The 25,709-nt window shown below is 40.2% G+C and overlaps 2 protein-coding genes and 1 long non-coding RNA gene across 8 annotated transcripts in view; 1 reads left to right on the top strand and 2 right to left on the bottom strand.

The window, feature by feature from the left end:
* ralgapa1 (Ral GTPase activating protein catalytic subunit alpha 1) overlaps window positions 1–21,837 on the top strand; it is a 77,269-nt gene extending 55,432 nt beyond the window's left edge. For 5 of the 6 annotated variants that reach the window (XM_028565199.1, XM_028565204.1, XM_028565201.1 and 2 more), the window contains 2 exons: window positions 14,125–14,249; window positions 18,461–21,837. In XM_028565199.1, coding sequence (XP_028421000.1) covers window positions 14,125–14,249; window positions 18,461–18,606 — 271 coding nt within the window. In that variant the 3' untranslated portion in view covers window positions 18,607–21,837. Of the gene's footprint in view, window positions 1–14,124; window positions 14,250–15,868; window positions 15,901–18,460 lie in introns of all 6 variants that reach the window. The other variant, XM_028565200.1, reaches the window with a different exon arrangement.
* LOC114546449 (uncharacterized) lies at window positions 7,446–11,380 on the bottom strand. Its single transcript, XR_003691053.1, has 4 exons — window positions 11,300–11,380; window positions 9,835–9,922; window positions 9,504–9,558; window positions 7,446–8,603 (listed from the first exon to the last, which is right to left on the bottom strand). It is a non-coding gene; the product is annotated as an uncharacterized LOC114546449 (long non-coding RNA).
* A 1,602-nt stretch (window positions 21,838–23,439) lies between the features above and the next one.
* Window positions 23,440–25,426, bottom strand: insm2 (insulinoma-associated 2). The gene is made up of 2 exons (XM_028566320.1): window positions 24,055–25,426; window positions 23,440–23,999 (listed from the first exon to the last, which is right to left on the bottom strand). Exons 1-2 carry the CDS (start codon window positions 25,424–25,426, stop codon window positions 23,440–23,442), a joined length of 1,932 nt encoding a protein of 643 aa, XP_028422121.1.
* Between the last annotated feature and the right edge of the window lie 283 nt (window positions 25,427–25,709).

The following is a 25,709-nucleotide window of genomic DNA, read 5'->3' as shown; positions in this document are numbered from 1 at the left end:
ATGCATTGTTATCCTATGTTAAATTGACCCTTGCACTATTATATTATTACAGACAAACACTTGTAGTCTTGTATAGTTTCTATTTATTTATTTTTAGTTTATATACCTATTATTATTCATTTATGTTACTTTCTACACTTACTATCTATTCTTATCTGTTCTTATTTACTGTTGTTTCTGTAGTAGTGCTGCAACAACCCAGTTTTCCCACTGTGGATCAATAAAAGTGCATCTTATCTCATTAATTATATATATTAGGGCTGCTGCAACAATGTTCTTTTTATTATCGACTAATCTACTGATGAAGATGTAAAAAATTACAATATCGCGACCTCTTCATATTGCTTATTTTATCAAACAAAAGTCCAAACCCCAAAAATATTCACTTTACTATAATTTAAAGCACCTTTTAAACCTTGTTTTGGAAAGGTGCTATATGAATAAAGTTTATTAATATTTTTATAATTATTTAAGAAGCAAAAAATATTATAAATATTAAACCATGAACGATGATTGAGCTCAAATATATATATTCTGTTTCATTAAAATGTTCCTAACTTGTTCTATAAAACTGATTAGTATTATTACTTTAAAAAAGGATTTTGGACGTACTACATTTCCACAGTTCTTTTGAGTGTTAAAGTATAAGTGGAAAGATGAGATGTAAATTTTCCTTAACTTTGAATTTAACATTGTACAAAACACCAGGGATGTCAGCAAAGACTTTTGTGTCACTTCACATATCCATATTAAGGATTCATATGTGTGTGCAGAGGATGAATATTGTCTAACTGTTGTTAGAGCCTGCAGATAAGAACAGGATCCATCTCCTTAATCAGAGAATTATTATTATGGCCTCTGTGACGTTCACCAACGGGTGTGGGTGTGTGGGTGGGAGGGTGTGTGCATTAAATAAAGCTTGTAATTGCGCTGGCAGCTTTAGGGCTCCCCATCGGTGACTGGGAGGAGGGTGTGTTTGTGTGTATTTCTCTCTTTGACATTTGTGTGTGCACAAAGGTGAAATAGTGGGGTGACAAGGGGCCAATTAATGTATCGGGTCTGTTTTTCTTCTTGTGGGTTTGTGTGTGTGTATGTGTGTATGTATGTATGTATGTGTGTGTGGGTGGGTGGGTGGATGGTTTCCATGCACATTGGCCCCTTACATTTAGTAGTGCATTAGACCAACCTATCTCTGTCCTCATCTTTGGCATACATGGACACACACATACACACACACACACTCTCTTAATGAAATCACAAAGCCTCCATATCATTGCTATCACAGAAAGATATAAACCCATTAGCTTTTTCCTTTGGGCATGGACACACACACACGCAGACACACACAGGTTTATCATTACACGCTGTAAAGCTTTTCCAATTGTATTATCCCTCTGATGTCCTTCTCTCTGTTGTCTGTTCCAATGCCTAGGGTGGAGAGGACAGATAGGGTGGGTGTTTGTGTGTGAGATGCAGAGTGAGATACTGTGTGTGTGTGTGTATATGTGTGAAGAGAGATATCTTGTAGACAAGCTTTAAGAAAATGGACAGAAGTTGTCTTGGTGCACTTTTAACATAATTGTTTTAACTTTGAAAATAGATGTTCAAGCTTCATCATGGTATGTTACATACATACATTTGGCTTTGTTTACATTCACAATCGCACAAAGTGCGACAGGATCGATTGTCCTATTTCACGCTCGTAGAGATGTTGGTGAGTTGTGGTGGGATTTGTTGACATGTCTGGCAAAAGAAAACGGTTCATAAAAACAGTGAGGGACAATCTGAATAGCAGTAAGTGAACACTGTTAAAGGAAAACTGGACCCGTCAGTGTTGGCTTCTCTAACTCTCTTATCGCTTTGCCTTGTAAGCACGCAACATGGCATCATGACTTCGCGGAAATATACACGGCGACTTTTTTAAGCCAAGTGGCGTGTTATCTGTACGCTTTTTCAGCTATCAACGTGTATGTCTACGCTGTATAGAGTGGGCGTACACAAGGAAACGTCACACGCGGGACGCAATCCCCGGTCTCCTAGGTGAAATCGTGTTTTTTACTCTTCCTCCATCCTGATCAATCTCCCTACGCGGATTTTCGCCTTTTCCTACTACTCGATACGGCGTAAATTCACACGCAATCACAAGGTAATGTAAGTCAATGGAGGCCAAACGGCGTTGATAGACACACTAAAAACCGAGTATGCGTCTTTATAACACGCCAATAATGGCATACGAATTGGCGTGTCATATATACGCCATTTCATGAGATCAGTCTGGAGCACTAGAGGACTGTGTACATTCAGCTGACGAGATGACATTTGGAGCCACATGCAAAGCTTTAAATTTGTCATCCTGTGGTTTCTTTTTTGTTTTTACTTGTAATACAGTAATGTCCATTGCAACACCAGTGGTTGAACAATAAGGCTGGCAATATTCCAAATGGACTTCATCCTACTACAAAGCTACTGTGTATCCAAAGCCTGATATAGCTTATTCACCTGTGCCATGGGGCTCAATTGCCAGTGAAAAACTAGCAAAACACATAAATGAGCCTCATTGCACTGGGTGACTTTTCCTTCCTTTTATTACTATGAACATGGGAGCTGTAGTTTATTTTGAGTCAATCTAACATACACCATCCTGCTGCCGTAAATATACTTTTCAAGCACCAAATGTCTATTATTTCGCAGCTGAAAATAGTCCACAACAAATGCTTTGTTTTTTTTTCTTTGTGAGTAACATTTGTTAAAAACCAAAGTTCCCAGCTGTTTTATTGGTTTGCCTTGTGTTTAAAAAAACTAAACAAATGAAAGAATAGATTTGTGATGATGACATCTTCAGAAGGAACCAGTGGGCTTAGGGCCTGACTGCAACAGGGTAGGGAAGTCACTGTAGGAAGTAACTGAGAAACAGACCAACATACTGTTGGTTTTGGTTGTTAGACGTCTGCTCCACTGCTTCAACAAGCAGCTCCACTTGAACAGTAGAGAGGACTCACTCAAAGGCTATCTAGCTGCTCTCTCACCAGCATTGTAACTGCTGTCAGTGAAGCCTTTTTTAGACTATAAGTACAAAGTGTCAGTGACATTAATTAGCATACGTGGCTATTCTTTTGAGACGTGTGTTCTAGACAGGGAGAGTCAGCATATTGAATAATCCCTTTTGGGAGTTGAGCTACCATCTGGAATTTTCCAAATGGCTCACTTCACACGAATATGCCACAATTTATTAATTTTCTAACATTAATTGCCTTCAATTGTGTGTTTTCTGTTTTCTTCACTGAAGTCCTGCTCTAGTGAAAGAAATACTGTGTTTTACAAATCATTTACCAACCAAGTTTTGGTCAGTTAATAATGAAAGGACAAAGTTATGTTTGAAACCAAAACCACTTTAAAAACGGAACTCTTGACTGTGGCAGCAGCACGTTAACATGTAGTTTGTAAGGCAGCCTGTGCAACTAGAGAGGTTCTCTCTCTTCTGTCTCCCAATTCATACTGACAGTTACTCAGTTTGAATCCTCATTGGTAGTCGACCTGGATGGGTACGTGCGTCATCCAACCTTGTGAACAAGAAAGAATCCATACACATGCTATTTGCAATTACATTTAAAAATATGTGATTTGAATATATGACTGGCCCAAAGCATTTTTTTTTTTTTTTTTTTTTTTTTTGCAGCAGACTGCAACGTTACAGTGTAAACATATCGCGAGACTACGTCTCTACGGTTTTAGGAAAACAAGAAACGGTTGGGATTAGGAAAAGAAAACCAGGTTGGGTTTAGGAAAAGAAAACCAGGTTGGGTTTAGGAAAAGAAGAACAGGTTGGGTTTAGGAAAACAACAACGGGGTTGGCTTTAGGAAACGCCACACGCGAACCCCGCTCTCCTGGGTGAAAGTCCTGTGTTTTACCCATCCACCACCCCAACCAACCTCCCTGTGCGGCGATTCGCCCTTTCGTACTACTCCCTACGGCGTCCGTTCACACGCAATTGCAAGGTAATGTAAGTCAATGGAGGCCAAACGGCGTTGATAAACACGCTAAAAAGCGAGTATGCGTCTTGCTAACACGCCAATAATGGCATACGGATTGGCGTGTCATACATACGCCATTTCATGAGATCAGTCTGCATACTAGCTATCGGAATATACCTGTATTCACCTTTCGTCTAAAACACTCCATTTTAGCGCCTGTCTCTTTAAGCCCTACCCTCCCGAAGAAGCCCAGTTTGCTCTGATTGGTCAGCATTTTTGAGTCTTTAGCATCTGTGCTCTTGGCGTGTCTACACCATCATTGCTGCCAGGGAATGACTGTTGCAGCACTTTCTATTTATATAGGTATAGTTGTGACATCACAGCTGTACGGAAGCCCTGACAGCTCTTTTAAAAGCACAGTTTCTGAATACACGCTGTGTGCAATTCTCTGTGGATTGAGAGATTTAATACTTTCACAGTATTTATACAGCACCTTGACCTGCTTTTATAACATTTACATTATCGGACCTTTAAACTGTAAATTAAAACACATATATCAACATTCTGTGTCAATTTGTAAATAACAATTATAATAAAATATAAATTATCCCATTTAGATCATAAAAACGGTGGTATTGAAGACTCAGCTGTACATGTATACAGTATATTCACATCGTATTCTACGTACAGACACAATTCTCCATACAAACATCGGCCCACACACACACATCCCAGCGGTGGGCCCAGCTCAGTATGCGCTAACAAGCTCCTTTTCTCCTCCCCTCGCCTCACCTCCTCTCCTCCAGTCTCCCTCAGTCTCAAGTGATCGCAGGAGTCGAACACCGCCACAATGAACTGCGCTGCGGGAGAGAGAGAGAGGGAGCAAAAAGGGCTGAGAGAGAGAGAGAGAGAGAGAGCTGGAGAAGGCACGAACACTGCACTCCTCTCTATTCAGCCACGCACAAGAAAATGAGTTTCTGACTCGATACAAAAGAGCCTTTTTATCCACCCCCTCTCTCCTCTATCTTTCTCCTGTCTACCTTTCGCTGCTTTGTTTTCTCCTTTTTCTCCCTCACCAACCTTTTCCTCTTCCTCCCCTTATAATGTTCCCTCTTTTTTTGCTTTTCTCTCTTCGAAAGAGATATTATTCTGCTAATGACTTAATAAGAGAAGCCATCTGAAATTCAATTACAGTAGATTTCATAGCGGCGACTGCCATTTGGATGCAGGGATGGATGATGTCTTATTTTCTTTGACCTCATTGGTTTCTACGTTTTAATAGTAGTAATAATTTTATGCCGAGATGCACCACAAAACGCTTCACAAAAAAACATATTTAGCAGCCATAAAAAAGTTTGTAAAAAAAAATAAACTCCACATCAAAAAGAAAAATCTTTAATTTCTTTTTGAAAATGCTCAGTGAGCTAGCCTTTGTGGTTTGAACACTCAACCACAAAAAAAGTGATGCAGTTTTTTTTTTTGCCAGCAGCCAAAGCCGTTTGCTTTAAATAAATAGAAGAAAGGTTTATAGATAGCATAAGCATTGTTATCTGTTGGCACCTGCATACTCCCTATATCAGAAATGTAATCAACAGAGATAGTGAGCACAAGGGTCAATTTTGTAAGTACAAACGGACATTTGGAAAAACAGAAAAATGGGTTCAAATATCCAATTTTTAATTTTTTTCCACCTTGACAAATCAAAAAATTGGATCTTTAACCTGTTTTTCCAATTTTCAGTTTTTTTATTAAGAGGATCACAAATTGAGAAAATTACAAAATTGCGTCTGAGCTCAAATTATTCAATACGGCAATGGTATTGTCTTCCTCTACTTTGCAGAATATGCAGGTCATTAACTGCATATGGACCAAAAAAAAAATGGTAAAAGATAGACTTTGGGGTCAGGTCAGGGTAGCTAGGCGGAACGAGGGAGAGAATACCATTGCAGTATTGAATAATGAGCCCAGACGCAATTTTGCAATGTTCTAAATTTCTGATCCTCTGAATACAAACAGAAATTTGGAAAAACAGTTTAAAGATACAGTTTTCTAATTTGCCAAGGTGGAAAAAAATTAAAAATTGGATATTGGAACCCATTTTTCTGTTTTTTCAAATGTCAGTTTGTGCTTAGAAAATTGAACTGATAAGCGTTACACTGAAGGATGAACATGTGCTGTTTGGGAAAAGAAATGCGCAAAAGTAATGCCAAAGACCAGTTAGCACCAAGAGGAAGACAAATATAGAATATCGTACATCCTCTTTAAAAGTAACCCCTAATTTCCACCAGGCGCGTCTGCGCTGCAGTCCGGGCCCGTCACGCATCAAGTCCATGTCTGATAAGCCACCAGCTGCGCCACGGCGCGTCCCAGAAGCGTGCGTGAAGCGGTTCTCCGCTCCACTTTTCAAATGTATGCTTTGTGTAGTGCCCTCAAACATTTCAACTTTGGAAAGAAAAAGAGGTAGTGTCCTTGGCATTGACTAACAGTCTGCTAACTATCCCACAATGCAGTGCTTCACTTTTTGTAGATGGGAAGGAGTTCCTTGTAGCCATTTTTGCACATGCAGGACAATTTACACCACAGGCCTTTGTCACAGCAGACTTGTCACAGTAGGAAAAGCACAGGTCCTTCTTAGAACATTAACGATGGCTCTGTCCTATTCTACACTGAAAAAAATGGTGAGTGTTATTTACTTGGGAAAATCTAGGAAGGTTTTTGCACTTAGAAATTGTAAGTAAATTCTACAAGGGCAATCATCAAGTAAACTTTACTTGCAGATATAAGTTTCTTTTACTAGCAAACCTCAAGTAATTTACTGATGTTTATTAATATTTCTATTGAATTTTACTTACTTTGTAAATTTTACTTCTCTTCTCCTCTGACTGCTTCAAACTGAAAAATCTCACCTAAAACCAATGGCTTTTCAAGGTAATTTTTAAATACTTTTTCTAACTTATTTATGGACTATATTTAAGTAAAATTTACACAACATTTTACATATTTTTTCTGCAGTTTAAATTGGCTAAATTTGTTCTTAATGATTGTTTATTGAAACAATGACTTAAAAAAAAAAATGAGGCAACTGTTTAACTTAACCCATTTATTTAAAGAAACATTTTTTTTCAATGAAACATTTTCCAGCAAGTTTGCATGGCAAAACAACAAGGTATAGTTCAACCTAAGATGAATTTTGTTATTTACTCACGCCTTTGTCAAAAACAAGTTAACATCGGTGTTCTTCTGCGCATTTGAGAGACGCGTTTTCCGCTCAACTGCAGTGAGTCGTCCAAATTACATCAATAATCAATAAAATGTCTCCATACTGCTCATCTGAGGTAATCCAAGTGTCCTGTAGCTCACACATGCCAAGACGTTTGTAAAAAACATTACAAATTTGTTTGCTCTGCTGCTCTTCCCATGCGTGACCCTTCCAACGCCGCACGCAAACTTCCACACTATTAACTTCCAGCCAGCTCATCCATGTTCACGTAGCACCACAGAGGAAGCAAAGCATAGCAAACGCAGCCAAAACACAATTTTGTTATGGTTTTTTTTTGTAAACATCTAGGAATGTGTAAGCTGCTGGACACTTGGGTTACTTCAGATGAGCAGTATGAAGACATTTTTTTGATTAATGACATTTTTTGGATGTTTGAAGCCAAGTTGATGTTCACTGCAGTTTTGTGAGAAACAAACATGAGAGAAGAGCATGAATGTTGACCAAAGTTCAGTCCTATTGGCATCAGGGTGAGTAGATGACCGAAATTTCATCTTAGGGTGGCTAAAATAGGTTTGAGTTAGCTTATTAAAGGCACAAGGAAAAGTTTAGGAACTGTTGGCATAGAGCATACAGTACGTAACCTATCTTTTGGATAGGCTTTTTAACCATACACTCTCTAAAAAAAAATTGACATGCTTCAGGAACCTTCAGTGCATCTTAAAAGACATGCTTATTATTGGTTTCATCTTTAAACATTGCATCTTAAAGAACAGTGTTTTGCCCTGAGGTTCTAAACATGTATCATGAGTAATATCCTACAAAAAGCAGAGCATCTTAACAATAAAAAGTGGGATATTTCACCCCTTGCACTTTTCATGACCACACTCACATCTGTGACCCATTGAAAATGGCCCCACGACCCACCAGTTGAGAACCTCTGGTTTGACTTCAAAATGCTGACCTAACTTCTTTTCTTTTGTCCCCACAACTTAGCCACTCTATATGGCCACATGTTTAATACAGTGCAACAAGTTAAAATAAAAACTACATCATTAAAACGAGAGAAAAAGGAAATAGACAAATAGCCACATAAACAACTGTGCCATATTTTTCTTTTAGCGCCCTCTTTGAAATGACAACTCATGGGTCAAACGTGCATTCAAGTTATAAGCTTTGTTTAGCTTTTAAAATTTTCAAAAGCGTACTTCGTTTTTCAAGTTCGTGGCATAAATGATGCCTACGAGCAGGAGACAGTCTTTTGCAACACTTCCACAGTTGTCAAGTACCTCATGCCCTTCAATAACAATCGACACATCAGTTTCGGATGCAACTTCATCTTCTTCACTTGTGTGGAAGACAGATCCTCAGGACTTGCTCAGCCTGGTCCTTTTGAGCTTCCTCTGCTGATATTCTGTAAAATATATGCAAATCCATGTTCAGGTGCATAGTAAAGCTTACTTTTTTTTTATTCAAGTTATAGACTAGTGTCAAAAATATCAATATTTCAATACCTATCGATCTTAAACATTTGAAATAATTTCATTAAGTTTAGAAATGTAGACTTTGAAACATACAAAAAGGAGACTGCCAACTGAGGAGGAAAGGGGTAGCAGGGAACTAGAGAGTGCAGCCTATATGATGATGATGTTGTTATTTGTCTCTTTTGTGTATGCCTTTGTGTTGTTAGGGTCTGGAAACATATAGGCTTTACTAAGTCCAAAACCCTTTTCAAACTCTTGTAAGTACTGTCTGCTGTGGAATTTGGAGTCTTGTGAATATTCAGTTTGAATGAAATGAATGAATGAGTTTTTCTGAAAATATTCTTGTTCCACAGTACCGATAACAGCTGAAGTGTGCACTCTTTTACATGCACAAACAACCTGTAGTAAATCAGGCCTTTTGGACCTTATGCACAACTCTAATGATTCCTGAACTTTATTTCCTATCTCTCATTATTGGAAACACTGAATAATACAGATGTGCGTGTAGCACGCAGAGAGGAGAGGACAAAGGAGAGGGGAAGAGAGAAGGGGGGAGGAAAGAGGACAGAGGAAAAGAAAGAAACAAGGAGAGGAGAGTGGAAGAAAGAGGAAAGCAAAGGAGAAAAGAGAAACAAGGAGAGGAGAGTGGAAGAAAGAGGAGGGGAGGAGAGAGAAACGAACAGGAAAAGGTCAAAAGGCCATTTCATCTTTTTTTAAATCGGGAAAATACAGACAGAAATAAATCAAACCTCATCTGAACTAGATTTTCATATCAGTATAAAAGTCAACTTAAAACTAAGAATGAGAGGTACCTAGGGTTTTAGATTTACCTTACATTAGCCATTCAAATCAAATGCTGTAGCAGGAGAACTTTTCCGGTGGAGGCTGTAAAATACAAATAAAACTATTAATGCATCATACTCAAAGTTACTTTAATGCCAGGGATAATGGAGAAGCAGCATTTCTTAGGCTATATTAATATCACTATAGATATAACATCAGATTGTCCTTTCAACTTTTGTATACATTACATTTTATAACTTCACAATTCAAAATATATTCTGCTTCATTTTAATTTGGAATAGTATTTATAGTCTGTGATGATGGTAAACCTCTTACAACGTATGAAGTGCAAAGCACTACACAATTATTTTTTTTTACCTGAATTGCCAGCTTTGTTTGTGACACAGCTTGCTGTAGTGGCTGCTTGAGAGGGCACTGTGTCAAATTTAGAGTTGTTTCATTGGGGCTTAAGGACAAAAACACAGACAAAATAATACATTAAAAATACAGAATACTACAAGAAATACATTAAAACCACAGACTCATGTAACCAAAATGAACTGTACCACTATCAAACCAATGACATTTTTAATGAATGAATATGCTGTCAAAATATTTGAAAATATCGCTCTGATCTAAAAAAAAAAAAAAAAGACATCTTTCATACAGAATTGTAACCATTTCCACAAATCTTAAATTAAGAAAATCCTGCATTTTTGCCGCTGCGATTCTGTTTCTCTCCTCAAAAAAAGCAGTAGAGCATTGCTGGTCTAGATTCACGTTGTTGAGAGAGAGCTGTGTCATATGTATCAAGAATAATGCAAATCAAAATTTAAACAGTATAAACGAAATCAGAATAGAGAACAACGAGGCTTCATATCAAATTATGAGCAAAATATAGACGAGGGAATAAGAATTAGTTCTTTTAATTCTTTTAATTGAAATATGACAAAGTATTTTCATATATGGAATATAAATATACTGCCACAGTAAGAAACAAATCTGAAATTCCAGTAAATTAAATTATATTTAACATGATAAACAGTGAAATTTTGTGGGAATGAACATCTCTCCTCTCATCTTGCTCTGCAGATGCATAGATTGTCTGTATCAGTAAGATTTTAGATTAGTGGCAAACTAAGAGTACACTGCAAAATAACAAAAACGATAGCTTCCTCTTTAGCTTATTTATAATAATTAGCATCAGGGTTTGGGTGAGGTCTGGCACAGGCTGCTGTGAAGCTCGTGGCCTATCCAAGCAGACTTAGAGAGCTTAAACGTTTTTTCCTCCTCCTTTTCCTGCTCCTATGTTTAGCGGTTGTGTACTCTGTCGTTGCCTTGTGTTAATTATGCCAAGGGAACTCTCATCATTTTGGCAAACCCGCCATTTATCCACAGTATCTAGCAAAGGCACACACACAGGTCTTACTGCAAGTGCAAAATAAAAGAGGTTAGCTAGCTAGCAACACGTGTCGCACTGGCCACATTATATAAATAAATAAAGAAAACCACCGTCAACTTTAGCTACATTAAAAGAACGTGCTCGACCGTTCGGGAGCTATACGTTTCATAAACAAAATAAACCACTCGTTTTATATAAAATTAAGATAATTAATAAAAACGATGGTGGAGTTCATAACTTGTGCACTTAACCAAGGGGACAGCAAGGTCTGACTGCTGTAGGCTACCCCCAGGGTGCACGACCCAAGTCCACAGGTACGTTGCGTTTAGTGACCATAGTAAAATGAAGCTACAGTGATACGTGATGGGTGATAATGGCAAGTGGGATCATATTATATTTTAACTCCGTTACATATGCAGGAAAAAACCCTGAATGACTTACATTTAAGATGATTTAGCTACTCCTGTCTCCATTTAACCTGAACTCCGTCATCGTCTTCTTGTGTTTTGGCGGACAACGAAGCGCACGCGTCGTGTATGCGCGTCACAAGGCGCATGCGCGGATTCAAAAAACGCCAACACTATTTAAACTTACTTGGTATTTGTAAGTTCATGTGCAATGACTATGAAACCTTTGAATATTATGTGAAAATACATAATAAAACGTATTACTCTTCCCACACAGTTTATTTATTACATGAATGACATATATAGTTTTACTTGAATAATTCCAGTTCTCACTGATACTTACAATTAGAAAATAAAAATTGTGACAGTTAACCTAATAAATATTACTACACCACAAATCATTTTTTTCAGTGTAGTGTCCCAGTAAGACATGGCCGTGTGACAGTGAGCCAGCAGCCACAATACCAGGAGCCTGAAACTGAAGCAGCTAAATGGAACCCAGCTATCATGAATCATATTATTAAAACCTGTGCTTACATGTCAAAATGTTTTCTGTAATTAAGGCATATTGTTATAAGTTTATAGAGTTTGGTGGCCTAAGGTAATTCCCAGCAGAGGTCCACCTGTCCAATTAAGCAGAGGAATCGAAAACACCTGTGGGTGCGCAGGGCCTTTATCTATCCCGTCTATGAAAGTGATGTTTTGCATCAAAAGTGCATCCATCTCTCTCCATATGTTGCCCCCTCCCAGTCGGGAGCTGGTGTTTGTGACACTGTGACATAAGGCCACAGGCAGCGAGGCCACGCTGAGAGGAAGAAAGAGGGAGAGAGATATAAAGGAGGCAGACGGAGGAAGAGTGAAGAAAAGTCAAGTGATGTTCCTGTCATTTATCTCAGCAGTGGTACAATGCCGGTGTATTTATTTTTCCGTCTTCTCCTTGTTCCTTCTTTCAGTTTCCCCTGCCTCTGTAGACTTCTTTCTTTCCTGCAGGTGTCATTTAAACCTTTTCACCTTCTTAGAAATAATGAAACGGTGGCCTTTTTATAAGGCAGTGCATTTCTTAAAAACCGACTTCCCTAGCTGCTGCTTCATCATACAACCACGCAATATTTAAACATATAAAGCTAATTATGTGTTGTTTGCAGGAATAAATAATATTTTTTGGTCCTAATTGCATACCATCCACACATCTCTCCCCCGCTCTCACACACACACACACATACACACAATATCCTTCACCTAAGTGTGATGCAGGGGAGCGGGAAAAGGCAAACGGTGAGATCACGTAGAGACTTGGTGCGAGAGACACTGGCTTGACGCTCTGTGTGTGACTGCTGCTTTTCTCTCAGCTCTCTATGGGAGACGCACACCTCATCATGTTGCTACTTAAATATCCTTTCTTCCCCTGTCTCACCCGCTGTCCTCCCCTTCACCTCTACTGTGACTTGCTACAGGATTCTCACCCATCCTTTTCACCCTCGCTATTTCCTTCCTGTCTTTTTACAAGTTCTCTTCCTCCCTCAGCATCTTGCTTTCTTTCCACCTCTAGCTTCTTTTTTTTTGCCTTTGACGGCGAACATTTGAATAACTAATATTTTTAAATCTAAAAGCCCTTGGAAGTTCCCTGTGAAATCAAGTATGGCAGATTTCAGTAAAATTTTAGATAAACTGCGTCATCCGTCCAAAGTTTATTAAAGTTTCTCCCTCTCTGCTTTGCCAGTTTTCTCCACTCATTCCCCCCACCTCACCCGCCTCCTCTTTTCTTTAATTCTGCCAGCACAGTCTGTCCCTCCACTTTAAAGGAGCCATATTGTTGTTATTATCATTGTCTCTAACTGGATCAGTTACCATTAGACCTGAATCTTTCTCCTTCTGAGGCCCATAGACCAGCTCTCTAACCCAATAGAAAACCCATGGGAGCTATTACAGATGGCTGACCCATTCACAACGCACCCGAGCACACACACACACACACACACACACACACACACACACACACACACACACACACACACACACACACACACACACACACACACACACACACACACACACACACACACACACTGAGGTACAAATACACATTTTTTTTCATTCTGAAGATTCATTGGCCTAATCCCATCACACACTCAAACAGAGACACATGCACTTACATACACACATTGTGCCTGTTCACAACCACTCTTCAAATATCAAATACACACACACACACACACACACACACACACACACTCTGTTCTCATTGAAAATCCTCGGTTATTGGAGCTCACTGAGCAAATTATAATACTATTTGGAGATGATGAGACTAAGTTGTGCGTGTGTGTGCGTGTGTGTGTGTGTGTGTGTGTGTGTGTGTGTGCATGCATGCGTGTGATTGTGTGTCCAAGAGACAATAACTGCTGCATATGGCTGTCATTATGGTTGGATGAATGAGTAGGACTAAGGAAGAGAGGGTAAATGTCATTCTATCAATGAGGTTACCTCTAATAAATGGACAGTTGAAGTCCTGGTTTCCATTTACTCCGCTCTCTTCTGAATCCCTGCACCCCTCTTTTGAATTCAGCGCTGAAGGCTGTAATAGCAGGTGATAAAAGGGCTTTGGTTTCCTTTTTTTCTGAGTAGATTCACATTGAAAACTAGGTATGTAGATTTAACTGGCTTGTGTTTTATCTGATAAAATAAAGATCTTATATTACAGTATCCATTTAAGTTTTGTCACAGTATTTTCTTTTCTATTCTGTTACTTTATTATTATTATTTATTACTATTTCCATCTTTTTGCTCCTTTCGTGTTTTATTAGTATCTGTGTATTTTTTTGTTTGTTTGTTTGTTTGTTTGGCCTTGACCTTTGACCTCAGCTATGAGGAGCGAGCCCGATACCTAGAAACCATCGTACAGCACCACCAGGAGCCGACCACATTTGAAGATTACGCAGCTCGAGTCTACAGTCCAGCTCCTTGCACACACCTGCCTGCTGACACAGGTAAGACACAACCTTCTGCTCTGTGAAGCATACAGTAACCCAGACAAATATTACACCACCACAACAGCTGCACCTGTCAGTCAAAACTTTGGTTGCAGGCTTGACCAGAAGTGGTCAGTAATGCAACTGCTGGTGGCCAAATGCAGACACAGAGTTTCTTGCTATTTCTAGTCCCTTGCCACAAATCCTTGGGAGAATTTAGAACTGAAGGCAAGTGACATTAAAACATGCATAATAGACAAACTATGACTGAATACTGTGTGTGTGCCCTGACCTATCCTATATTTTGGATATACATTTTTTTCTGGATTAGTTTACATAGATGTATTGGAACATCTCTAAGCTTTACAGGTTTTTCCTCCTTTAAGTACTAATGCTGCATTGTAAGCTACCAAACAAGCAGCATCTCTCTCTTTCTATGCCTTTTTTAATGACAGAGCTGCCCCCACACACACACACACACACACACACACACACACACACACACACACTGGCAGCTCACAGTCTGATTCACAATCTTGTATCTGATGAGTTCTGTTTTCTGTCCAAAGCTTTGCTCAGCCTTCTTCTCTCTCCAGACCATCTCTGAGGAATTAGCTGTAGCCGTAGAGATGCCAGGCATGCATATGGGAGTTATATTCTACTGTATGACTCTCATATGCATCCTGTTAAGTTTATTAGACGGATACTAATAATCTTTGTCTGTAATGTGTCTGGTTAGGTGTAATTTAAAAAATAATGTACTGTCCTTTGACTCACACATAATCAAATTATTCAGCGCTACAGTTATTTACAATGATTTAATTCTGCAGCTAAGCCACACACTTTCTTTTATAAAGAGGTACATGAAGCAGCAGCTGCGTGACGAAGGCCTACACACATTTCAGTGGGCTGATGTAAATGTTTGTAGGAAAACTGTGACATGACGTTTTGCTTTGTTTCTTACTGGTCAAGCAGAGGCATGACTGTGAGTGTTTGTCTAATTGACCAAAATATTAATAATTGTACAATAATAATTGACCTGCTTTGAGGCTGAATAACATTTAACACAATATGTTCCCCAATATGTTCATTTAGAATATTGTGTAGTACTGAAATCCTCTGTCAGAAGTATTTTTGCTCTGTATTGGGTTGTCAGTGTGTTGTTCAGCCCCAAATGTCATTTCAGAACACAGGATCAAAACGTAAGTCAGATAATACGATAGACATTTCAGTACTTGCTCGTCTCAATTTGCCTGATTCAGAGTCCTATTATGCGAATCACGTCCAAAGTTCAGAATTCAGATCGTGTGTTTTGACAGTCTCGACAGCATAATAATCCTGTGCTCTGAAATAAACCTTGCTCAAATAACTACAGCCCCCCCTTCCCCTTACCTATATCTCCCTCTCCCTATATTAACTTGCAGGTTCCCCTACCTTAACAGCACAATGATCAAATATTCTTCTCTCTTTCTGTTTTTTTATTTAAATTTCACCTATTTGTTTGATTTTTTTTTTTTTTTTTGTTTTTTTTTTTAATTATTTGCTTCTCCCTCCTTTCTTTTTTTTCATGTTATTTTTGTTTATCTATTTTTTTTCTTCTTCTTTTTCTTTTCTGTTTGTTTCCCCCCTTCCTTTAGATCGTAATGTCTCACTTGCCTATAGCTAAAAGGTAAGCTTGGTCACATGATTGACTCGACCCGTTCTGATTGGCTCTTCCAACTGACATTTCAGCCTAACCTCTGCTTTCCTCAATTCCTCCGCCATATCATGTTTTCTTGAGTTGTCTGTTTTCTCCTCTGTGTTTTCCACAGTTTAAGCAGGTCTGCATGGGTTTCTAGTTGTCAACTAATTAAAAGGAAGTGTCATTTTCATCTAATCTGCAGGTGTTGTTTGGGATGACTCTATTATAGTTTGCTGGTTATGAGATTAAGTCATTTTCTTTTTTCTTTTTTGAGCTCAGAAATTAGCTCGGTTTCATTATGTAACTTTTAATCTTGAAGCACAAAGTGGAATGTTAGTCCCATCCTTTTCCCACTGATCAAGTTTATTTCCTAGCTAATTGTCATCTAGATTGTAACAACCTGCCCACAAACAGTGGACCTTGTTGCTCTAAATTAGCTCTTTTTTAATGCTGTCATTGCTATGATTATTTCAAACCTGCATTAACTGTTTGTTTTTTAGTCACTCTGCGGCAGCAGAAAAAAAGCTGTAAACAAAGCACTGACACATTAGCACCTCATAAGGTTGTTTGAAATGCCTCCAGTTCATTTAACACCATGTGTGACTTTTAATTCCTTAAGCCCAAGATGTGCTTCACACCAAACTACACTCAGGGGCATGATGAAAGTGAGATATCCTTTTTTTAAACAGTGTGAGATTTCTGCTCTCTCGTCTGTTCACTCACTCAGTAATTTTCCTGTTCGTTTCTGTTAACCTGCGATGTCAACACTGACCTGGTGAAACTTTACCTCAAACCTTTTGTCCGCTCCTCTCTTCCTGGTTTAGATATGACCTAGGACTGTGCACACAAACGCACATTGAATGTGTAACTTTAAACTAACATTAAAGTTGTGCTTCTTCTTCAGTAGACTTGTGTATGTATTGTTACATTTGAAATAAGTATCTTAGTGGTGGGGATAAGCAAAATGAAGCATACATGTAATGTAGTTAATATGTCTTCATTATGACATGTATCATTATATGTATTTATGTGTACATGTTGTACAGAAGTGTTTTGTGTGTCGTCCGACTTTTTGTGTTGTGTCTTTGTGTATTGAGTTGTTTTTCTTTTTATGTGTGTGGCTAGGGCTGGGCGATATCGAGAAAATCTAATATCACGATAATTTTTTATCTAATACTTCAATATCGATATAATATCGATATATTGCCCAGCTCTGTGTGGCAGCTTCTTGTTCTTTGTTTTTATTCATTTTTTCTATTTTCTTTCTTTTCTCTAACCACCCCTCCTTCACTCTCCTAAACTGCTCCTTTGTCCTCTCCATTTTTACTTTACATTTTCTTTCCTTTCCCTACATCTTCTTTTTTTCAATCTTTTCTGAATCCTCCCGGCTTTTATCTTCTCGTCTCTTTTTGTTGCCGACCATCCTCTCCTTTCTTCCTCGCCTTTCTTCCTCGCCTTTCCTTTTGTTTCCTTTCCTCAACTTTATTTCCTCTCCTGTCTCCTCCTCCTCCTCATCCTTCTCCTTCTCCTCCTCCTCCTCCACTTTAGAGGAGCATAGTGATATGTATATGATGGTCCCTAAACCACTAGACAGCTTTAATCTGCTCAGGGTGAAGGGGAAGGGTCTGAAGCAGAAGGTCCTTCATGCTAGCTGTGAATGGTATGCTTTATAGATAGAAAATCACTTTAGGTCTTTTACTTTAAATATCATTTTATTTTATTTTTCTAGTCTAATTTATGTCTGCTTTCCCAACAGCTCATGTGGAAGGTTTTAGCCAGAAGTGAGCAGCTCTTGGTTCACTTGCAACCAATATCAACTGTAAAGTCAGATTTTGTAAAAAGATATGTGATGTAGGATAAGTATATATACCATTTTTACCGAATTGTTAAACACAGTTATCAGCAGTGTTTAATTCGATTCTGTTTGGTGAAATGAAGTCAGCATTTACTGTATGACTGTTTAGCAGACAGTCTTGTAGAGTGCAGGTTCAAAAGTAATAATCTCCCTATGAATCCAGCCATTATCACTCCAACAGTATGATCAGCCGATGTTCAGGGAGCATCAGCACTTTGCCTAAACTAAATCCAAACAGTTGTCAAGCACACGTTGCCTCTAGAGCAGGTATATTTAGCAACAGGCAGGTGATGTCAAGACAAGTTTATTTATGTAGATTTTAATTACACATACAGTCTCAGAGGTGCTCACAGGGAGGAAGCATCTTAAAATAGAAAGTCTGTTTTTTTAGGAAGTACACAGTAGGGATTTGAAATAAACCCAGTATAGAATACTAATAGAGCTTGCTGTTTTTCTGTCTGTTGTCCTGTCTGTCTCTGTCCGTCATTCTGTCTGTCCTGCCTGTGTGTGACTGTAGAGGTTTGTGCAGTCTGACTCTGTAGAACATCATGGGGCGTGATGTAATTTTTGTATTGTCCCTTCTTCCCTTTTCATCCTCTTATTTGCCTCCTCCCTCCTCTCCTTTATCTCTGCCTCCCCCATCAATCCATCCCGTCCACCCCACACCTTCCCCTGCCTCCTCCTCTTCCTCAGGCTCCTGCCTAGAGATTCTGCGGGCAGAAAGTCCGGCACTTGGGGAGGCCGGGAGCGACTCGGCGTCCCCCATGTCTCCTCGGACTAGCAAGAGCCGCATGTCCATGAAGCTGCGACGCTCCTCTGGATCAGCCAATAAGACTTAAGATCTCTAGATTATATGGCCCAGTCCAAACTGAACAAGCAATCAGACACTTAGTCTGTTTGGTCTACAACTGTGCTTAATAGAAAAAAGAAATGTAAACATGACAAACCTTAACATGATTAGAATGACTGTTTTGGGGACATTCACATAGATATTCATTTCCAACAGGAAAACCAATGGGTGGTGTTCTCAGTAATGATAGTAACCATCAGGGGTGACTGTAGAATTTGACTTAACCCTAAGCATAATTCTTTATCACCTAGTTGTACTCTCAAAAACCCATGTAATAGCATTTTGTAAACTGTATTACACTGTAACTTTATTTTGAAAATGCTCACAGCTGCTGAATTTATCCTTGGCTTTGTTCTATAAAACAACAACTCAGAAACTAGTTGAATCAGTGCTGCTGCATGCTGATCTTTGCCACAGTAGAAACAGCAGAACAAGTGCAGCCTAAGCAGTACAGTATTAGTTCATAATAATCTGTGCCATGTTAGAAATTGCACAAACTCCAGTGTAACCGTAACTGCTAAAAAAAAAAAAAAAAAAAAAAAAAAAAAAAGCTTAACTGTGCCACATTATACGCCGTTCTTTTTGGAGAGCTCGTTGAGTGAGATCAAACTGCAGAACAGAGAGAGGTTGAACGTTGCTTTGGGGAATCTGTATATTTGTACTATAGTCAGTCCATGTGTGTACAGACAAAATTCTGAGTTTTGATATAAAAAAAAGAGACTTCAGAATGATTGCACCTACAGTGTTGCATGGAGAAAGCAAGATAAAGGTATATTTTTGTTCTCAGTATATTAGGCCTATAAACCTGAGGGCAGGGGTCAGTTTGGAGTTAGTCCTCGTAACATGTAAATAGAAATTAATTCATTTGCTGACGATAAAACAAAAACGTTGGTCGTGGATGTGGCAACGCTCTCGAGCCAAATATTTTCTCGGTTTAAATCCCCTCCTTGAACTGCTGGGGCTGAAAGCGGACCCTTTGAGTGAAGACATATGAGAATCGGTGGTAAAGTAATAACGAGGGAGGGATTATTTGTCTTTCATAAAGGAGAGAAATGGGCCTTCTAGAAAATGAATAACAGAAACTGATCAAAGAGAAAGCACTTGTTGCATAAAGTGTGGACTTTTTTTGTGATCTTGTTGTAAAATTTGGACAAGCACTGAATGCATTTATTTTCCTTGTTTTTTTGTTTTTTTTATTGACTGTAAAATGTGTTTTGACCCGAACAAGAATGTTGCTGTATTTTTACGTTCAGTGTCACTCCGTCATCTGAGGAGAAACCACAGCTTTTCTTTTTGTTCCTTTTAGCTATATATATATATTCTGTATATCTATATATGTATGAGTATAAATATATAGTAGATATATAATATCTATAGGGATGTGTACAGTGTGAGGATGATTGCTGTGTATATACTGTTATGTTACAATAGCTGCCAAAGCCAAACTGTTTTCACTTCATTCTTTAAAGGTCATTTCATTTTAGCTCAAGTACTTTTCTTTACTGTATATGCATAACCTTAGTACCACAGCCAGATTGGGCCCAGAGTCTTTTGTGGCAGGTTTGGCTGTTATTGGTGATTAATGGTGGTGGAAGGAGGAAAAGCAAAGTGTGTGAAGGTGAGATACTGTAGAGCTGAGGCCAAAGAGGGGGAGAAAGGAAAGATGCGTCAACTTATCATCACTTAACATGTAGATATGAATGGTTTTTGTGCTGCTTATTTTTTCTTTTTAAACTCCGCTCTCATATTTAGACTCATCCCCAGTTCCAGTCCTGGATGGAGGGGATCCGCATGTAATCACAATCCAGAAAATGTAACACTACCATTTATGTATTTAACTTCTTTGTTTCAGCACTCCCATGAGTTTACCTCAACTCAAATAAAACTGACATGGTTTGAAATTGGCTTACATTGTTTATGTACTTCAGGGTTTTCTTTATAAATGGTCTCAGCTGCGGTTATCAGGATTAAACGTTCTTCCATTTATGTTACATGATGGCTTGTTTGCTGCATGTCTCCATTCATTTTTTTTCCCATGGCCTGATCCCCGGTAAAGAAAACATACATACAGAAAAGATCTTTATTTGAAAATATAGATCTGAGTTAAAGGTTTTGCATTATGCTTCACTGCTTACAGTTTGTGTATTCGCGACTGTATATTCTGTTACGGTTTTACTTTTTTTATTTCAGCCATAGATTCTTTGTAGAAAGGAAAGGGAATGTTAAACTTTGTTTCCCCCCCACACACCCCCCCGGCGTTGAAATTGTTAAAGATTTGTCGGTGTAAAATGAGATCAAATTCATGTTGTTACTTTGTGTGTGAATATTTGAAGTCCGATGAGATTTGAGTTGTCACTTTAAATTATTGCTGTTACAATTATTATTATTATTATAGCTGAGGTTGAAGCACCATTGATTGGGTTGTGACACATGGTCTATAGTAGCCCCCCACCTCCTGCACTCTGGGACTGATCTGTACATGCTGTATGTAGAATACAGCTAACCTGCGAGTCGCTGACTGCGTCTCCTATTTGTTTGGTAACATCCTGTAAACACTTTGACAACCTGAACCAGTTCAGGCTACATCCTAAACTCTGTACCTTTTATAATCTTTGGATAACAAATATCATGATGCTGCTTTTATATACATAGTTCATATTTAAATTACAGATTGTAAGTACTCCTGAGGATTGGTGGACTCAGATGTTTGACTTTAGTTTAAAACCCTTATAAGCAGCAACCAAAATGTATGAAGTTACCCAAAGAATTGATATACCAAATTCCCTGAGAACTGTCTGTCTGGATATTTTGACTCCGATTGTTAAGGTTGATGTATTTGTCAGCCTTTTTGACCCATCTGACATCTTTGTTGTCTCTGCATATCAGCCGCAGAAATGTCCCTTTATATAAAATTTGGAACTTCTGTTCTCGATGAATGCTCTGAACGCGAGGCTTGTAATGAATGCAGGTTCACAAAGGTGATGTATGTAACTACTGACTGTACATACTGCATGATGCCAGTTCAGTAATAACTGCATGTGTTGATCATGTAACAGCTGTATCACAACACACACACACACACACATGCACGCTCGCACACATACTCCTCAAACTGTTACTGTCAGACCTGTTGTATGTAAACGTGTAATGTCTCTTTTGGACACAGAGAGTGTGAATGTGTGATGATGGAATTTGACAATAAATGATTCGTACCACTTGACTGACGGACCCGTGTGTGTGTGTGTGTGTGTGTGTGTGTGTGTGTGTGTGTTCACATGAATGAGTTGACAGGGCAAGGCTCCCCATTAATCATTTATTGACAATAATTTAGAATAGATTTAACATTCAACTTCAAACATATCAAAATAGGCTTCATAGAACCAACAATTACATTTTTAGATTTTTTTTCTTTTCATGAAGGCATTTAGTAAATATTTCCACAGTAATATATCATCAATAAAGACAAAAGACACTTTTATTTACTAGCAGTACTAAGATGAAATGTTACATTTCTGTATGAAAATATTTTCTAGCTGATAAGCTTACTGGTACATTTACTATAAAAGGCATATTATGGTCTATCTGATTATTTTCTCTTTTTTATTGTTCACTGTACATGAAATAGTCTTTGAAATAGAGTTAGGACATTGATTCTGTCTCCAGTTCTTGGGTTAAGGAAGGTCACTTTCTCAATATAATTACAGGTCGCTACATATTACACCAGTAAGTAATGTAACACACTAGCCTCCTCCTGAGCTTCAGTATAATCTGATTACTTTGCCACAGAAATATGTTGACCATGAGTCTAAATGTCTGCCACGTAGAGAGACTTGTGTCAGTCATTGCTTCAGTATTCTCAGTGTAAAATCACCCCTTCTTGCTCTAATTAGTCATAATCAAAATGTCCCTTCTGTCAAACTTCAGTCGGTCCCAGTCTCTCAAGTTTGAGTTGCTGTGATTAAATGTCAAATCATTTACAGAGCGCTGGGCATAATGTGAGATCTCGAAATGAGAGTTGAAAGAAAGACAAACGATGTCTGACTTACGATTGTATTACTAACTCTATGCCTTGTAACAACTAATGAATATTAAGAGACAATGTGTTTTGCTCTAAGGACTTAAATAGGATAAATAACCCTTCTGATCAAGGGTCACTTTAGTTTGCATCTTGTTAAAAAAAATTATATCATTATAAATCTGCTGTCCAATGAATGAAATTTTCCCTTTAAAAAAATATTTCATATATTCATTATGGTAGTATTACAATCCTGCTTGTTATAAAGACTGAACAACCTGTGGAAGAATACAGAAGAGACATGGTGTCAGTACCCGGACAGGGGTTGTGGTTTCAGTAGGTCGTTATTTAGTTTCAGCACCATGGACAGGTCCATGGACGGTTCCATTTTTACTGACAGCGTTAAATACTGTATACTGTAGGCTATGTAAGTTTCCAGTTTCAGCGAAACTGTCAGCACACGTTTTGTTAACATTTGCTCTTGACTTCATCCATTTCATGACCACGGACAACGTTTTAGTGTCAGTATATCATATGTGGACCTTTTTTTGAAACAATTTAGAAGTTGAGCTAGTCATATAGTGACTCAACCGTAATTCACATCCTGTTAACACACAGTGATACACGTGTTGCTTTTTGACAACAACTGAAAAAAACAGGCTCCAGTCCCAAGTTACAATTTACAGTTAAACAGTTAAAATGTTCTCCGTAGTAACAATCAATGACTAATCTTTTTTTTTTTTTTTTTTTTTTTTATAATCTGTTGCTTTGTTTGAGTGTGTCTGTACAGTATATCTCGCGCGCGTTTTACGGTCGCACCGTCATCTGCAGCAGCATCACATGCCGGTTCTCTGTGGGATGAGATTTGTTGATGTGTCTCGCGAGCCCCGGGGAGCTGAAGAATGTGGACGGGCAGTGCTTGCACGTGAAGATCTGCTGCTGCTGCTGCTGCTGCTGCTGCTGCTGCTGCTCGCATTCCCCTGCGCTGCGCTCGTCTCCTTGCGCGTGGAAGACGTCCGGTCTGAGTCCGCCTCCCAATGTTCCCGCCAGCAACTCGTCCCTCATCGCGTGCCACAGACGGTGCTTGTCCCTGATTTCAACCGACGGGAAGCGCGCGCCGCAGAGGTGACACAGGAACACCTGGCTCCGTCCTCCGTCGGTCTCGCGCGCCTGGCCGTAGGGCGATGGGGGCGGAGACCCTCGCGCTGCCATCTCGTGCGCGGCCAGGTGTTTCTTCAGGTAAGCCTGTCGGCGGAATTTCTTCCCACAGTACCGGCACTCGTACACTTCCTCCTCCGGTAAGGACTGGGCGAACTGTAGAGGAGGATGCGGGAGCGACGGCTGCTGTTGCAGGTCCGCGCGCTCGTCTGGGTTGCAGTTCAGTAGAAGGAGGCTCGAGGGGGGGCTGTCCGCCGCTCTCACCCTGCTGCTGCAGGTCCTGGCAGCCTTCCACCGGGTTCCGGTAATGGAGCGAGGAATCATAGTGAGGAGGCGCGAGGCTGTCGCTGTCGGGGCTGTCCCGGGACCGCCCGTGGAGCAGCAGCAGGGACGGCTCGCGCCTGATGCGGGAACTGTCCAGCGCTTCGTGGTGCTGATTGGTGTTTATGCGCAGCAGCTCGTTCTCTTTGCCCTCCATCTCTCGTGCCTCTTTTAACAGCTGGCTCTTGTTCGTCTGAGTCTCTCCTCCTTGGTTGTTCACCGGACGGGGTTTGTGCCAACGGCGGTGGGATGCCAAGTTGGCGGGACAGCTGAAGACTTTCTCGCACTCGGGGCACCGGTACTCCACGCGCACTATACGGGAGCACTTGTGCTGCGCGAGGGAGAAAGGGTCGAGGTACTCCTCTTTGCAAAGTTGGCAGATGAACTCTCCCAGCGGCTGGTTCCCGTTGAGAGCAGACGACTTCTCCCGCTGCCTCCTCAGCTCGGGACTCTCCTTCTTGATCCGCAGACCCAAAACCGGCGAGGTCGTGACCTCGTCCTCGAAGTTGAGTTTTCGGTTTACTTTTTGTTTCTTCGACGGGTTGCCCGCCGACTGTTTGTGGTGTCTGTTGCCGTTCAAGCGTTGGTCCTGTTCGAGGAACGAGCGTTTCCTCGCCGCGTGATGCTGCTCCTGCATCAGTGTCAGTGGCGGGAACAAGTGCACGTGACCAATATTCGGGTCATATTTGCCATTGGGACCGTAGGACGGTGCGTGGCGGCTGCTGCCCGCAAGGAGCCTCTCGATAGAAGCGGACACGGAGGTCGGCGTGGAGCTCACCAGGAACGGCAGCTCCGGTAACTCCGACACTGGGGGTGATGTCAGGCACTTCCCGGGGAACAACTTATGTCTTTCCTCTTGGTGTTCCTGCAGTCTCGTGCCAACCGGTTTAACTGGGCTGCAGGACTCTGTTAATGTCACGTCGCGTGGGGGTAGAGGGGGAGCTGGGAAGAAGCAGGAGAAATCACTATCGGGAGTCAAAACGTCCACCTCGCTCACCTGCTGCTCGGTCTCCGGTAACTGAGCGCGCCGGTCCGCCTCGGCCTCCAGCGCGGACTCCACGTGCGGGCTCCACGCCTCTCTGACACCGGCGGAGTCCTCGCGGGACACCGAGAGAAGTCCATCTGTCCGTTCAAACGGAGAACCGTTCAGCACACCGTTCTCCCTGGCCGCCTCCGGTTTTGTCACTTCAGAGTCGTCACTGTTGTTCCTGTCACGGTCACCGTAATATGTTACAGGTTTGTTGCTCCTGTTATTTCGTGACCGGTGTGACGCCGAACATCGCCGGTTTCTCTTAACCAAGAATCCTCGAGGCATGGCGATGATGACGATGATGCTCGGCGCGTGGCACCACCAGTCGGAAAGAACAACAACTCTAGTCTCGAGTCCACTTTAAAGTAGAGATTTGAAGTGGCGAAAAGAGAGAGGAGAGAGAGAGAGAGAGAGAGAGAGAGAGAGAGAGAGGGGGAGAGAAGCGCGCGCAGGTGTGACGAGAGCACGAGAGAGAAAGACAGACACTATCCGTGTACCCCCAAAATGATATTAGTAGGCTAATATCAGACTTTGACATAGTCCTACCTATTGATAGCTAACTCCCCAA

Source organism: Perca flavescens, chromosome 20 (genome assembly GCF_004354835.1).
Source record: "Perca flavescens isolate YP-PL-M2 chromosome 20, PFLA_1.0, whole genome shotgun sequence".
NCBI classification, from domain to species: Eukaryota; Metazoa; Chordata; class Actinopteri; order Perciformes; family Percidae; genus Perca; species Perca flavescens.
This window is presented reverse-complemented; position numbering and strand designations above follow the sequence as displayed.

Coding starts and splice junctions, on each gene's coding strand:
- insm2 (XM_028566320.1), bottom strand. CDS start 25,426: ATGCCTCGAGGATTCTTGGTTAAGAGAAACCGGCGATGTTCGGCGTCA. Junction 24,000..24,054: donor CCAGGACCTGCAGCAGCAGG/GTGAGAGCGGCG, acceptor ACTGCAACCCAG/ACGAGCGCGCGGACCTGCAA.